General features: G+C 43.2%; 1 protein-coding gene across 1 annotated transcript in view; it reads right to left on the bottom strand.

The window, feature by feature from the left end:
* Positions 1-1940: 1940 nt before the first annotated feature.
* Positions 1941-17216, bottom strand: part of GPR107 (G protein-coupled receptor 107) — a gene marked incomplete at its 5' end in the record, with an annotated part of 28266 nt that continues 12990 nt past the window's right edge. Inside the window, 4 exons of the mRNA XM_009878376.1 lie at positions 1941-2478; positions 8400-8524; positions 9343-9426; positions 10171-10220. Of these exons, the coding sequence (XP_009876678.1) occupies positions 2382-2478; positions 8400-8524; positions 9343-9426; positions 10171-10220 (356 nt within the window). The remainder of the gene's footprint in view (positions 2479-8399; positions 8525-9342; positions 9427-10170; positions 10221-17216) is intronic.

The raw sequence follows: 17216 nt of genomic DNA, 5'->3' as shown, positions 1-17216 counted from the left end.
CCCATCTCATTCACAGGTTCCAAGACAGCATCACATCTAGATGAACACTGCTACCTCACTTCCGTTCCTGACAGCAAAGCCTTACCCCTTACATACTTCAGTGCCAACAGACTTCAAGTCTCCAGCAGACTCCTCAGAACAAAGGTTACAGCCTGTTTGAGTAGCCCTTTGCATGCAGACAGTGACACTTCCACAGGGACAGGGTAACTGCAGAAGAGGATGAGTTTTTTCTGGTATTGTATTTAACTGCATGACAAGCTGGGACTGCCCGTGTTTGTTTATAGTCCAATTCCTCACACCTCAGCTACTTAACATGCTGAAGATTTCTTTGTGCAGAAGATCTAAAAGGCTCATAGGTTTCCTGACAGCTTTTCCAGTGGTGTAGGCTTCTGCCATTAAAACTGTATTATTGTAAGGCAATGACAGCAAGAGTCAAACTATCACTGCTGTGATTACTGTGCAGCTAGAGCTGAGGAGAAAAATACAGAAGAGGACTCTGTATCCAGAGCAGAGGGCTATTCTCATGTTTTATCTGGAGAAAAAACAGTTCCAGGTGTTAAAGCAGGTAGACTAATTTCTGCTATTTCCATTATGCATAGAACTAACACCTGGGAAAGGAAGTGGCAAAGGGAATAAACAATGGTGCTCTTCAGACAGCAAGTCTGGGTACAGACGGCTCACTTAAGAGCTCCACAATGCCTGTTCATGACTGAAGAAGTGGTGCAAGGTTCCAAAGAAATCACCCTTCTAAACTTAAAGGAAAAAATAAAACCAACCTCATGGCTAACAGTCCTCTAATCAGTTGTGCTCCAGAGATGTAGTCCCTTCAGTCAAAAAAGCAATTCCTAAGCGAGTTTGTAAAAGATGCTGGCAGAGCCAAAGCTCTGTGATGATGCCTATCCCTGTCACTGGGACAGAAGCACTTCGCTTGACAGCACTGTCTGTCAATGCCTCTACAGGAATATTAAGGCTTCAGTGGGTCAGCAAATTATACTTGATTTATTTTTCTCAAATCTTACCCTCCTTACATCGGTGAGCCACTTCCATCCTCCCCCAAATTAACAATCATGTGCTGTGCCTTACTACTACAACTATGGGCACCAGCTTGCCTTACTAACACCACCAGAGTACTAGAGATCAAACACACGTGGCATTTGTAACATCTCTGAAGACTCCACTGCAAGTTTGCAGCTAACAGTCTCCCTACACTGAGATTCTGGTCATAAGCTTCTCCTTTTCCAATAAAAACCATTTAGGACTGGGTTGGGTAGCAATACCATTGTGACCAGTTCAGCTCAAACAGCAGTATTATTAATCCTACAAAGCCAGAGAGGTACAAGTAGCCACCCAGAGAGGCTAAGGAACTCAGGATAATGGTGAACCAGAGATCTACAGTGCAGTATTTACTAGACAGATTTCTACTGGAGATTCTGGCAGTGTTTATACTGTGCCAGAAAGGAGTGTCTTTTGAAATACCTTGAAAATATTTTCTAAAGCAGATCAAAGTATTCTGGGCCACAGCTTGAAATTAAATGTTTGAAATAGCATCCTTTAAAAGCAAGTATCAGTCTTAGACCTCTTGTGTTATCTCTTGTCAGGTGCGTGTGAATCAAGAGGAGCTCCACAAACAGCGGAGACTTGACATTACTGCTTTTTGCACTATGGGCTAGTGCTTTTAAATGAGAACAGTCACTTGCTTCCTGTATAGCAAAACACTGGAAAACATGACATGTTCAAGGGGATAACTGCATGGATAAGACAAGAAGATGCTTATCAACCTTCCCAATGATGTGAACAGTGGCAGAAGTCATCTGATCCAATTCCCCATTTAGTCTCTCAAAAAACTGCAGTTGTTTCTATTAATCTGTTTTGCAGTGTTTTGTCTAAACAAGAAAGTTTATAAAATGAAAAAAACCCCCTTACATCTCTTACCTTTTCCTACCTTCTGACACGCCTTGTATTTCCCAGCATAAGTGTTACATAGCAAGTGTGTGTATACATATATACGCGCATTATATAAAATATATACTTTACATACACACTAAAGGTCTCTCTTCACATTAGCATTACACATTCTGAAGAACGCAACTGCAAACAACTCAGAATGCCTAACCGATCCCGAAAGGGGGAGGGCAGAAAAAAAAAAAAAATAATGCTACCCAAAATCCCTAGGAAAGCTTCACGCTGCTTGCAGGTACCAAGAAATCCCGTTTTCTTATGATCCCAGGAATAGTTAATATTTCTCTGCTGCTTTGCTCCCCCTAGATACACCCCACTCTGCAGTTTCAGTGTTGGGAAGTGCTTGCTGCTCCCCTTCCACTGAGAGTAATATTAATAAATTAAAAAAAGTTTCTCTGAAAGTGCCGCTTCAGTCCAGCCTGTCACGCCGTGCTTTCCCCCTCGCCCTGGGGCTCTGCTGAACCATTCACTACTTTCTTGACCTTCTTCATGCCCTCCATTACTCCAGAAGTCGTCACCCTGGAAGACAACAGAAAAATATCAAAGAACAGAACTTGACCTGTAACATCCATGTGACCAACAGCCAGTGCTTGTCTTCCTGCACACACCAAACCACATCTCTTGACCAAGACCGAGCAGTCTTGACGTTCAGTCTCTCTTATCGCTACCATTCTGCGGGTCAGGTGTCATCTTGGACACCTCAAGAGCCTCGAGGACCTCTGCATCTAACATTAAAACAGCAAATAACATTTGCTCCTACTTGATAAGATAGCAGGGGTCATTAAACAGTTAAACCAGGTGTTTATTTGCTAAAGTTTGAGCAACTTGCTTAAAAAAGAAAAACCAACAAACCATTTTGCTATACAGCCAGACACCCTCAATTCTGTGCATTAAAGACTTTCTTCTGCATTTGCAATGCTTTTAACAGGTAAAATGTATTATAAAAACGCACACACAGCGGTCAGTGCCCCAAACGAACCTTATTGGCTAAATGCACACCAACTCCTGCTAACAGCAAAATTACTCAATGAGCAGCAACAAAACCAAGAGAGATGTCATCCTTTTAATACCATCCAAGTCTGCATTTGTCATGGCAATCTGAGCACTGAACTATAAAGTCTCATATCATCTGAATACCAGGCAGACCGAACTGTTTGTCCAGCCAAAACAGCATCACTCCTCTCAGCACTACCTTGGCAATCCAGGAGCTTCCTCTGTTGTTGTACAAAACAGGTTATTTGCATGCATGAGACATTTGCTTTATTCCTCTGTACAATGATTCTCATTCCACGCAGGTTTGTTGGTTGTTTGGGTTTTTTTTACCCCACAAATGTGCTACAAAGGTTATTTTGGATGCTGACAGTAAGAGTGCCAACACTTCGGTGCATTCACAAGGGATGCCTGGAAGCACACAAAACCGTCCTGTTCAAAGATGCCACTGTCAGTCTTTGTGTGCTTTTGCCTGCTGCTTACCTCATAAGAATACTTTATTTGATCAGACTAGCTAACAGCATTTTCACAGTGTCACCCAAGAGGAGAGGTAACCTGCAGATATACTCTTCTGATAATGCCCTTAGTTCCATGTTAGATACCAGCTTCTGTTCATGTACTGTGAAAATAATTTACTCCAACTGGTGTGTTCAGTGACTCTGTAGCTATGGCAGTACTGGGATTCTCAGTGGTTCAGACATTTCTGAGTGGGTCTAGATGAGCTTGTGTTTAAGGAACAGTCCAAGAGTTAGAAGAGTACAGAGCAAATAGCAGATGTATTTCCTATTGAAATTAATAAAAAACCCCAAAAACAAAAGAGGGAGAAAAGCAAGCAGATTGCCTAAAGGAGAAAGAATTAGTAAACAGTAAACATTGCTTGAAAGAGAAAGAAAAAATAAAATCAATGTTATCACCACAGAAAACAGATCTCGTAAGTTCTCCCTGTTGACAAAGGTTCTCCCACAGTCACACTGGAAAAAATCTAGGGAAACATGAGCTAGAAAGAACCAAAGTGGATGCATAACTAATTGGAAGAGCATGCTCTGAGATGTACTTAATGGTTTCCTGTCAAAAATGAAAGAACACTGAGGGTGATTCCAGAGAGTCTGTCCCAAGTTCACTTCTATTCAGTGTTTTCAGTAACTGCCCAAGTAACAAAATAGAGAAGTTGCTTATTAAATCTGCAGAAGGCACTAGGAGCTACATATCTGCAAACAGGTTTAGAATGCAGAAAGATCCTGGCAAATCTTAAAAATATGAGGAGTCAGCCAGAGAGCTACGAAGTTTACTTTGTAATTACAGAACAAAGGGCTAAGTAACAAGTTCTCAGAGCTGCTGAAAGTTACCATGGACTACAAACCCCAAACAAAAACTAATGCAGCAACACAGCAGCAGACTTACCGGGGTATATAAATAGGTGTTTTACACACACGTGACACCAAACACTTGACTCACAGTGAGCAAGATCCCACCTGGCACACAGCCTAGATTTTAGCACCGCACTCTTGTAACACAACGACAAACTCACTGCACACCAAGATGATGACAGGAGTGATGGGAGGTCACAGCTGAGGGGGAACGATCCACTTCCCACATTCACGGAGGGGCAGGACAAACAGCCACAAACTGCAGTTGCAGCCAGGCCCATTTGTTACCAGAGAGGCCGTTTGCTGTCATCCCCTGCCTGCAACGACAGTAAAGAACTAGGAGCGATTTTGGGGTGGATTCCTCAACAGGGAGAAGTCAAAGACCACCTGACACGCACTGCTCTTGTCTCAGGACGAGTGCACAGCGTAGCTCAAGTCCTCTCACTGTCTCAGATTGTTTTGTACCATGGGCAAGTCTGTTCCACCTAATAACGGTTCAGGCAATGTTTTAGTGCTGATACCCTTCTTTTACTGGGCCCTAACACCAAGCACGCTGCAATTCTCCTTCTAGTCCTCCAAGCTGTCTCAGGACTTCAGTTCTGACCTGCAATGCTGCAAGTAAATGGTCCTCACCTGCCATTTGCTGAACTGCATTTCTAGCCCACAAACTAGCAGTAGTTAAAAATGCAACAAATCCCTCTGGCTAAACCATCTCTCTCCAGAGAGAATTTTTTTTTGTGGCTGTCAGAGGGATATCTGTCACAGATGAGGCACAAAACCAGTTCCCTGAACACTCCGTTGCACAGTGGTACATGCTGTGCAAATTTCACAAGATTTTGGTGGTGTTTATTTTTTGGTTCTCTACCCCTGTGTACATTGCATCCAAGTTATCAAAGACTGGCTAAGTATCAGAGGACTCTTCAGCCCTCTAGGTGGTGTGTCTCAGCTGTCTCCTGTTTGTTGTTTTCAGTCCAACACAAAACACTGTGATACTGGCAGCAGCCAGCCTTTACCATCAGCTGCGAACTGGAGTGAAAACTCATCAGCCATTGAGTAAAAAAAAGCTGATGTCTGCAAAGGAAAGATGCATAAGGGGAAGAAAATCACATCTAATGGAGAGCGTCATGAATCAGTCTGCCAGGGAGCATAACCCAGAAGCTGGGAAAAAAAAAAGAAAAAAAACAACCAACCAGGACTTCAAGTCTCATCACAGAATAGGTTGCTTCATGATACAGTGAGAAACTCCAGATCCCAAGGCATAAGCAAAGGCAGTGAACTGTTGTGGTAACGCTGACCTATGCTGAGGTTGTTTTGGATGTTACGGAAAACCAGAGTTGGTCTCCACGCCCTCAGCAAGACAGATTTACTGAACTGAGAACAAAACCATTAATGGCTTTTCCCACAATTCCTCCTCCAGTGGAAATACCTCAACCCCCGCCACAGGTATGAACATCATTCTCACCCAAGACGTGTGAAAGAGCGCTTTGGTACCTAACATTTAAAGCAAGCTTTCTGAGCTAATGAAATCATTTACTCCAAGAGTAAAGAAAAAAACCAAGAAAACCAACCAACCCCGAACTGCTTCCTCTCCCCTTCCTCACCCCCACCTCACCTACCATACTGTTTGTATTTTTGTGTTCGTGCCCCAGAAATGGCATTAGGGCTGGAAGGTTGACAACTCTTTCTGCCAAGTGTGGCTGCACCTTTTCAACCCGGGTACTTTAATCTAACAAACTGTCAGCGACAAGCCCACATACTGACAGAACGGGCGCAAGAGGCTGCCTAGCCCAGCATACACAGAAAGCCACTTTGTTGATGATGAATGGCTATTGACCCTACTTGAAAAAGAACAGGCTGGTCCTTAGTTCAGGTTTAGTCACGCTCTCCCTCTCCACCAGGACAACTTCTGTTGAGCCTGGTACAACTGAAGAGAAAGTCCTACAACATCTGTGAACACTTTCTCCCCAGACAGAGGCATGTTAGTTAAAAAGACTCACTGAAAGTTACCTTTGCTGTTCTGGATTTATATTTTATTTTTGAGAGTTACAAGAACTTACAGAGGGAGGATTTGTGCCTTATGTTGGTTCTGCCACAGATACCTAGTCTTTGGATTTTTTTCTTGGAACTTTGCACATTTCCACACTCTCCTTCATATTTACATTTAACGCTAGACTGAGCTTCATATAGTTTGCATTGCATGAAATCAGACATCAGCTAGAGAGCTGCACTTAACATGCCCTATTTTTTGCTGAAGACAAGCAAGCCTGGAAAAAAGGCTTGATGACCTCACAGCTTTCCCCTCCCTTGGCTCATAGGAATGTTGAATCTAAAAAGAAACTGAATGCTTCTGCAGCAAATGTTTTCAAGAGCTTGATTTTAACAAAAACCCACTGGGAGAAGAAAGCAACCATAAAACCTGGCAATAACACGCGGCAGAACACCATTAAGTTTGAAGTTCACAGGCTTTTAACTTCTGCCACAGCCTCTGAAGACAAGTGGGTATTTATCACATGAAAGACAAAACACACTCATGCAATGGTTAGTCAGGATGCTGTCAGGCACTTAGTCACTTGCTCAAATAAGCCTTGATATTTTCTCCCCAAAGAAACAACAATTAATATTTATAAAAGCAAAAATAGGACCAAGAAAAGAAATTTAACACACTTTCATTGGAGTGTTTCACCTGTCACAGCATGTGTATACACCATGCTTTTCAAACACGTGTAAATTGAACCTCCCTGATGCAGCCGGGGAAGGGAGAACAAGACACAGATCACACCCTGCCAAGTGCCCAAATCGAGTAAAACTTACGGTGAATCAGATGAGAAAAATTCAAGCGAGGCTAAGGGGAAACAACCCACAAGGCACAACAATGGAAACTCCGAAGGCAAAGAGCAAAACGCCTTACTAGGAATTCTGATCCTCAAGTTTCTAGTAACACCTATTTCACTATAGCAACAGGTGAATCAGTTTTTCCAGCTTATTTATCAGTTTCTCCTAAATTTAGCAGCTTCTCCAATTTAATGAAGTCACTAAAACGTGAAAGGTGTCATATTAGTCCTAAAAAAAAAAGCACAAAGAACTAGAGTGTTGATTTGTTTTTAGCAGCTTCTCCAATTTAATGAAGTCACTAAAACGTGAAAGGTGTCATATTAGTCCTAAAAAAAAAAAGCACAAAGAACTAGACTGCTGATTTGTTTCACCCAAGACCAGGTAAAGGAGATTTGCCAAACTGGAAAAAATTCTTAGGAACACGCTTCTGAGCCTGAACATGCATTACATTTCCTGCATAATTGCAACTGCTACAGAGATTAGGTAGTTCTGCTCCTATCAAGGCAACAGTCTGTGGCAATCATAGCTGTATCCAACACTTCTAGCATGCTGAATTTCTTAGGGCAGCTTCTATTACAGATTCAGAAACATCACTCATTTTTGAAGCCAATGTAAAGAAAATGACAGGGACTAGCCTGAGCCCTACTTTATAATTTCTCCAGACTACCTTGGGTCCTGCTGCATCTGTGGTGCCTCATAGCTTAGCAGCAAGGAATAGAACAGGGAAGAGTATTGGTAAAAATCCATCTCCTCAGCTCAGTGGTACTAAAGATAAATTTCTGCAAAGTTACAAGCTGAACATCAAGGTAGACAGGACTTACACCATGCTTGTTTATATTCTGTAGATTTGTAGCTCTTTGTTGGTTTGGTTTTTGGTTGGTCATTTTTTCTTTCCCTCATATGAAGCATTAATGACAATCTATAATGCTCATTGGTGTTCAGCAACATAGATTAAACACAGAAGCTTTTTTACTTGGTATTTTTACAGACAACTCTTTGCCCCACAAAAAGCCTTACCAGCTTCTTCCACACGACTGCCATACCCAGCTCAGAGGCTCCTATGCATATCACTAACCTCTTTTGTTAGTTTAAAACACACCTAATAGATACCTCATCTTTAAACGTGCGGGCAGATCTTCATCTTTTTCAAAGAAGGATTTAGAGAGATTAAAGTAAACTGGTTTGAAACACTGCTTTTCTCAAATCAAGTGAAGAGATGAAAAAAAAAAAGGGGGGGGGAGGAGCTCTTACACAGCTTCCATCTCCAAGTCATCCTCATCCTCTTGAGAAAGCTGTAGATAAGGGTTGTCTGACGCTGGACGGAACTTGTACCCGGTGAGAACAAAGAATACAAGCGTGGCCATTTCATCCAGCAGCTGCAAGCAAAAACAAAAGATTGAAGTTCAGTCCTGTAATCCTTTATGGTCAAGAAACATTTCTCCTCGTTCATAAGGTTCAAGGTTTAACGGCCAAGAAAGCCTCTGCCATAGCAGAAATAACAAAGCAATTCCTGTCCTGTTATCATTAATCCCAGGCTAAAGGCTGTCAAGCCCTTTGTTCTTTCAGCTTTCCCTGTCACTTTAAATACAGCTACAGTTCTAGCCATCACTCCAGTGCTTTTAAATAACTATGGCAAGACTTGGCTTTCAAATGAGGGGGGAAATAATCATCCCTATGTTGTTTTGTATTTTCAACAGTTAATGTATTCCAAAGACTCCCTGCACAGTTACTTGAATTATATGTTAAGAAACCAAGCATTTAAAAGTCACTAGGCAAATAAAGCCTGTAGATGGAAAAGGAAAAGCCTATTTCACTGGCTCCCTGGGGCCTCAATTACACAGGGCAAACCTGACTAATTTTTTTCCTCCTTTGTATGTTCTTGATTAATTTCCTTCAGACATTTTTAAACTGAAAGACTAAAAATCAATAATGCAATTACTTTCAGGCATCTCATGTATAATCCAGCAGCCTTGCTGGACAAATATAAATCTGAAAATATATTCCTGCCACCTTAGGCACATCACTGATAATCAGGAGTAGACACGGTGTAACACTGTGCTGTGAGACGTTCTTTCTACTACAACATGAGGAACAATTTATGGATTTTTGTGTGTGTGTAGTTATAGTTAAAGAATAATAAGGAAAAAACCAAAAACATCATGGAATAGATGTATTTTCCTTTGCTGGCAAATACCTGGTACAGCCATTTCCACTGGAATGGAACAGCAATCTTTATGAGAATTGCAATGATCCGTGTGAAGTAAATGTAACACACAATCTAGGAAGTAAAAGGAGAAGGCATGATGAGAACAATAGCATCATCCTTACAGAATCTTTTTTTCCAGAAAAATAGCTCAAGCAATTCCCAGATAACTCATTATGTTAGACTACGCTTATTATGCTCCTTGATAAACTCGGAAGATAGAGGCTGACAGCTCTGCTGCTTGTTGAACATCCAAATGACTCAAGCTATTGCTAGGATATTTCAGTTACAGCAGGAAATGCTTTAAGTATTAGTATTTTGTATAGTTTGAAGAATCACGACTGTAATTTATTACTCTTACCACTCGGAGTCTGAAATGAGGCCGCTGGAAATCATTAAGAAGCCTGTGCTCTCTTGGGAGGTATGCTCATGGCTCCCACTGACTTAATCAGAAACTGCACACATGCATCTCAAGGCACCATTTGGTCCCAAGTTTAATTTTTAGCAAGTTTACAGTACGTTATTCAAGCCCATCAATTCAACTGGCAGCTCAAGCTGTCTCCAGAGGAAATCAGTAAGTGTTACAAAAAGCTGGAACCAATTTGAAGATAGACAGAAGGATGCAATCACCAGGAAAAGAAGGGAAGCTGCTTTGGAGACCATAACGCAGTTGACCAAGATGCCAAAGCACAGCCCTGCCACAGAACTAGGAACACCTCGACGACATCCACCAGTTATAGCAGCTTCCGACAAGTAACCATCAAAAGGCTCCAACAGCTTTTAAGTGCTCTGTAAGCATGTGCAGAGTGTGGTACTTACCATAACATAGTAATGTCGGAACAGCTTCAGCTTTGCTAGGTTAATGGCAGCTATCAAGAGAACACAAAAGTCCATCAGAAAGTTGTTAAAATGAGGCAGAGTTTCTTTTGATACTTGTCTGCAAGGTAGGCAGGCATTCAAGACTGGGACTGGGGTAATCCCAGACTGGAAGGGTTTGTCCCACAGCCCAGTGGGCACTCTGAGGAGTGCTGGTCTGGTTTGTAAGTGTACTGGGCAACAGCCAGACTCTCTTAAAAAGGTAACTCGGTGAGATCACTTCTACGCTACATTTCATATGCACACACCCTGCAACACAGAACCTTCCTCTATCTGTATGGAGGCACATCCCTCCTGCCAGAGGGGCTACACACCACTTGACATTGCCTCCTAGAAAATTTGTCTTTTTCCTAGAGCACTTCCTGACCTGCTCCATGTCTTCAGCTGACCCGAGCGGCTCCGAGGTACTTTAGGAAGCACTGCATCTTGTCAAACGGCAGCAGAAGTATTTTAACATCGAAGTATCCTCTACCATTTGTAGCTCAGTCACAACTTAAGAGTAAAATAAGAAGTTGTACTAAATAGCTCTCATAGCAGACACATGTGTTTCAGTCACAAACTGTGCGAGCGAAGGCCTCGCGCTAACCTGCGGTTACTGGACAGATTACATCAGCTCTCGAGAACGCGGCAGAAATTCATGAGAACGAGCAGAGGTCAACAACAGATGGAACAGCTGTCAACTCCCGTTTCAGAGTCAGGTTTTATAGGTGCAGCAGGATTACAAATACAGACTCCTGGTGCTTTTGTGGCAACAAGGTGTGTTGACAGTAAACCAAGGTGCAATTTAGAGCCAACGAACACAAGTTGCCAGTTAGAAAAATACTGCTACATATATTTATTAGCATTCTCTCCAAACTCTTTTTTAAAAATATTTTAGTCAGATGTGGAAGTGCATCACATGGCGCTTAAGCCCTCCTGCGCTCCCTCACAGAAATCACCTGCTGCAAAAAGCGGATTTATAAGAGGCTGCGTGCATTTTCACATAAGGTCTTCCAGCTTCACAACACTACAAAATCTAGTACTACCCCTGAGGAAGAGGAGGGCTAACGGCTACCAAAGAAACACTTCACTTCCTGCAACAAAAGCAGTGAAGCTTTTCTTATGGAAAGGTAGTGACAAATGCACTACTCCAACTCGTACAGGTTCCCACTACAGTGAACGCAGACGACATTCTATTATAAATCTGCTTCGTATAGAGATTAAGAGTAAATTTCCAATTTCCCCTTAGTGATCCAGAAGCACTGAAAGCTATGGACCCCTCAAGACAGCTACAAACCCTCCTCCAGCAAACATACCATAACAACAGCACCTGACTAACTCCAGGTATAAACTGACTGGCACATAGATAAAACTAAGCTAAGAGTAGTTTTGATTTAGTGCTCGTGGGGCAATCTTACAGCACGGTATGTTACAGGAATGGCACCTCCCGGTTTTGGGAGGATGGTCCCTTCTGGACTGCAGTATGAAACACTGAACACAGAATAGCATCTACTTCACAACAGACAGTTCTGGACTGCACAAAGCGTTGTCCAAGCACTAGATGTGCACTGGCAGAGCACCGTCAGTGAAGCACAGAGCACTTCACTGGGCAACAGACAGCAAGACCTGGAACTGCTAGAGCAAGTATCTAACTAAATCCTTAGTAGCTGAATCACAGACACTGGTTTAGCTACTTCTCTGTCATTTTTGTCCCTTGCAAAAGCTACTTTCCCATACTTAACCAGTAAAAATTTAAGAGATTGTCATGGGTCTAGTGCTCTACCAGATCACCTAACACTAAAAGCTTTCCATAATACAGTTGTAGAAAGATTAAAGCATGTAAAGATGCAGGAGAAGCTCATTAAATCATGAAGCAATATCATGCTATTTAAAGGAGAGCTACATTAAGTGTGACCATGACAATCTTGTGATTTACCACATACTGGTTTGTACACAGAAGGATCTATTTTGAACTCAATGCACTCATCTTCAAGAACTGGCACCAACTGGTGCAATGACAGGCCATGAGAATTACCAGGCTTTCTAGTTAAAGGAACACCAACTCAACAGCTGTGATTCAAACTGCCGGCCCATCAGCGCTTTACAGTCAACAGCTCGGTGAGCTGGAGAGTCATTTCTGTTGGACTCACACGGTGCACAGGAGGAAAGCGTAGGGAAGCCAAAGATCTGGCTGCCAACTCAAGTGTCACAACTGCACCTCTCCCAGCTGACAGAGCACAGACTTCACTCATCATGATAATCAATACCAAGGAGTCATAGGTTGGTACATCAATATCTAGAACGGCTGAGTGTGGGAAAGAAGCATGAGGGGAAGAAAAAAAAAAAAATCAACCTCCACCAGGTAAAAAGACTGAGGAGTCACCACTGGAAGCTGGTTTGCTTATTTATCACAAGTAGGTGCTCTCTTCTAGCTGCCTCAACTTCAGGAATACTTCTCTCCACTATCAGATTCTAAAGTCAGTACTAATGCATGTCTACAGAATTCTGGCAGTTTATTTTAAACAGCTTAAAAGCTACAGCACACGCTGTTCTGGAGAAAGTCTAAAATCATCATTGCTTGGCATCAGCAACCTGGGAATTGCTTTTTCACAGGCTGAACATGCTCCGAGCACTAACACTTGAGTCTCATCATGCTGGACGTTTTAAGGTTTTTGATTCACCTCAGCCTGGCAGTCCAGACACCGACAGCAGCACTCGCAAGCAGGGAGGCCAGGCCAGCAGCTGTCACTTACAACTTGAATCACTTGCAGCCCTAACCTGTAAAGCTGTGATAACACAGCAGAAATTACAGCATGCAGTAAAGGTTGGGTAAAATTATGTTTGGAGTATGATAACCATTCTTCAAGGAACAGCACTTAACCGCAGAGAAGTGAAAAAAATCTCCAAAACTAAAACCCACAATACAGACTTTCTACCAAAGGTTTTACAAATTAATTCATACCTTTGTTCCATCTACTTCATAAAGTAATTAAAAAAAGATAAAAGTCATCCTTCAAGAAAGGTTTATAACATCTGTACCTTGCTTCCCTCAGTTCCCCCTCTCTATCACCATTTACTTTAACAGCCAGTGCCTGCGACAGCCTGATCCGCGCCACTCAAAACACAGCATCCCACAGGACTTTGATAATCACTCTTTTTGAGACTGTGCCCTGCGCTCACTTCAAATGCTGAGACAGCCTATAAGATGGGGAAAAGAAAGTCAGACCATCCACTACAGCCTTGCACACCAGACAATAGCTTTTTGATTAACTAATCTGACCTTTTTAGCATATGTATATAATAATAAGAGGACTGCAGCTGAGGGCATAGGGAGCTCAAGTCCAGACGATAAAGTACGCAAGGGCAAACCATAATGTGTCTTGAATGAACATGCTGAAGTACAGCTCAGAATATTATTCCAGAGCCTTGTGTGCTATGCTAACTCTGGTGCATTTGAGATGCAATCTATGCCATTATCAAACAGTAAATGGGATTTATTTTTTTTCTCCCCAAGAATAAAGGCCCTCATGTAGATCTAGGCCTCAAAAAGCAACTCCAGGAGTAACTCAGAGAAGTGCGGCTCTATAATCTCTATAGCACTCTGCTTAAAAGCACTCCCATACTAGAAAGAAGGGGTCAAGCAAACAGATATAGTAACTTTTCAAGTCATGCATGAGAAGGTGGCACAGACCAGTTAATCTTGGATATTGTCAAACATATTAGCCACGTGGCACAGAAGCTCCCCACCAGGATCAGTACAGGACAAGGAATGCATCTCTAACACATAATTGCTCTATCAACCCTGGATAGCTATCTAGGGCGCCTGGAAGTGGTACACGGGAACACAAACAAGCCTATTGAATTTCGCAGCTTGCATTTCTCAACATTTCCCAGCACTCCAGTGCTACCTCTTGAGGTCTCGACACTTAAATCACTAAGCTTTATCTCAAGGTTTGAGATGCCCGTGTACTGCCTCGGGCATGTTCACCCTCCTCCTCACTGGAGAGCCGCAGAGGTGTTTTAGCTCAGGTCTCCACGGAGGCATCGCCTTCAGCATCTGCCGAGCTCCACTAAGCACAGGGTGTTCTGCACCACGGGGGACCCGACTCTCTGTTCACAGCATTTTCATGGTACAGAAGCAGGAAGACACTGAATATGGCAAATGGTTTTTCCTGACACGGGGGGCAAGCATGAAAGCATTAATCATCCTTTGCCCACCGCACAGGGAATGTTGCCGGGAGCTACACACTGCAATGTACTTCCCCGATTGTGCTGCCAATTCTGACAAGCTGCAGTGCTTCAGGAACAGAGCCAACCGTTCGTGATCAGACTGCACCGAGTTTCACAGCCCTCATCACACACACACAGAGAAGTACAAGGAGAAGAAAAACTGCAGTGGTGTTTCCAGCCCTCCACCTCCCCCTCAAACAACACATGACATGATACACAAGAGTGGGTTATAAGACTCAAGAGGTCCAGTGACCAAGAACTTTTGAGTTTCAAATAAAAATAAACAAGTTTACTACAACATATTCCCTCCTCTTCCTTTTCTCACGATGCCTGGCAACAAGGTAGTGGTAGCTGAGCAGCTTTCCAGCCCCAAAAACTGTAGCTCAGTTTGCAAGGTGATTTCCTTAATTCTGCAAGACATTTGCAGCGCAGCTCTAGAAATGGACAGAGGGCACAGGCTCCCGTCCGAGAGAAGGTACACGGACAGACCAAAGGGTGCAGCTACGCACTTGCTTAAGTCTGAAGCCGGCGATTTTGGAATGGGAAGAAAAAAAAGCCTGCTGTGCAAGATAAGAAGCCTGTGTAGGTCAGGTATTTTGCTTTAGAGTTAAAGATCACCTTCATGAGGAAAAAAAGCCAACAACCAGACAGCTCAAGCCCAGGTGTGTCACTGTGCCATGCCTACTCTTCACCAGCAATCCTCAGCATCTGTGCATGTAAGGTCTCACTGGAAAATTACGGCTTTAGACTCATTCCTCTAGCTTTCCCACTTTAGAATAATTAAAAAAAAAAATTTAAAATACTAGTTTAAATGACCATTAGCTAGTGAGTCCAAATCACTGCTACTTACAACAAGCCTTTTTAATAATCATACATTACTAAGACAAAGGCCTATGGGAGACACAGAGGCACAGTTGTAACACTAAAAGTCTGGCCAGCCTGCTTCATTTCTAGTCCAGTCACACGGCAGTCATGGCTGCACTTGGCCCAAGGGAGCGCTGTCTAACAAACAGCTTGTGAAATAGCTGGGAGAGGACAAGTCAGTCAGGAAACACCAGCAGGATACTAAGTCATGAAGTCCTGGAGTTGTTAGTTCTAATAGACACGAGAAAGCAAACATAGTTTTCCTTAGGTCTTTTTCACCAGTATGAAGGTCATTAGAAGGCTCAATATTGAGGAAAAACAGCTGCTGAATTTAAGTACATAATTCCCCAAGACACTCTACAAGTTAATCAAGTCTGTGTGAGAGAAGAGGAAAGCCGCCTGCGAGGTAATACTAGACACTAAATCCTAGTGAGCAATAAGCAATCCAACCAGAACTGCCTGCACAAGATTCTGTCGGCTTGAACCGCAGGACAGGCAGAGCAGTAGCTAAGCTGCGTATGAGAGGATCCAGTAGTTATTACAGCTTCAGGAGAAAACTGTCTTTGTCTGGGAGAAAAAAAACACGCTGGTGATTTGAGAGGTAGTGCTGGTCCCATTTTTCTCACGAGAAGCTAATGCACTGAGCAGCACCCCTGCAGAACAGGGCCTCTGGGGGAAGCCTACAGAGTTAAGAGCACGTGTTCTAGCCAAGACTATTCAACAAGCCTAACAAATGATTTTACCTCACTACAGTGCAACCAAGTAATTTTTGGTTTTCTCAAGCAGGCATACCAGCAGCATGACATCACTGAGTAACGTTCTGCTTCTGGCATCACGTTGCCATTCACTTGCTCCCCGTGGGCTCCTACCAACCGTCTCCAAACACTCCAACCACACCGCACTTCACACGGGAGTCCCAGCACCACGGCTGTCCCAGCCACAGTGTGGTACCACTGTTTTCCATGATTCTTTTCCCCCATAGCTTCTTTAATTGTTAGTGTAGCATAACACAGCTGCTAAGTCCCTCTCAACACACAATTCTTTAACAGGATCTGCACAACCAGATGGTAACATCAGTAGGTAAAGCATGGTAACAGCAGGAGGTGATCCACAGCAACATTAACGTTAAAGACCACCATTATCTGTGGAGAACAACACAAAACAGTCCTTCAGGGCTATTGGGCACAGCACTGACTACCTATAAAGACACAACGAGTTCTTCTTGATCATCATTTTCTTTTACCTCCATTATACGCTGCAATGCACCCTTCAGAACCTCTTGGTTTTACTCAGATCTGGATTCCACCCATTACAATGAAGAGCAGACAGGTCCAGCCTTCACGCTGAACATCCTTGACATCAGCCACCTTTTCCTCCTTCACTCACCACGTTTTAAAGTTCAGCAAACTCCATAGCACCATCTTGTGCTAAGAACCATCAAGCGCAATGCAGCCGCAGGGTCACCCCCTGAGGCCACACCGATCCCCAGGTTTTTGTGTCTCCATCCCCTGCACTGGCTGCCGAGTGCTCGGCCTCGGAACGGTCCCATCGCCACCCGGCAGTTCTGCCTTCGCTACAGGAAAGCTGACCTCTATTTGCAGTCACACACCGTGGCTTCAGCTGAGAACCAGGTCCCTTACATACGGCAAGTCCTCTGTTCAGAAGGAAGAGATTAAGTAGTGTCTAAAGTGGACTTCCTGACGGGAAGAACATAAATACTCCAGAACATATGCTCAGTGGACAAGGCAAGACACACTCATTCTGTGAACGCCACCAAACCCACATGAACACACTGGTGAGAAAGCCACCAATAACCTTCCTGTTCCATTACCAACACTAACCTCTTCTACATTGGTTTCTATTAGAAATCAACATTTTTCCCTCTAGGTTTGAAGGGGGGTTTGTTGTGTGTACGG

Source organism: Apaloderma vittatum, unplaced genomic scaffold (assembly GCF_000703405.1).
Source record: "Apaloderma vittatum isolate BGI_N311 unplaced genomic scaffold, ASM70340v1 scaffold6751, whole genome shotgun sequence".
In the NCBI taxonomy this organism is placed as follows: Eukaryota; Metazoa; Chordata; class Aves; order Trogoniformes; family Trogonidae; genus Apaloderma; species Apaloderma vittatum.
Note: the sequence above shows the minus strand (reverse complement) of the source record. Positions and strands in the feature narration are given on the sequence as shown.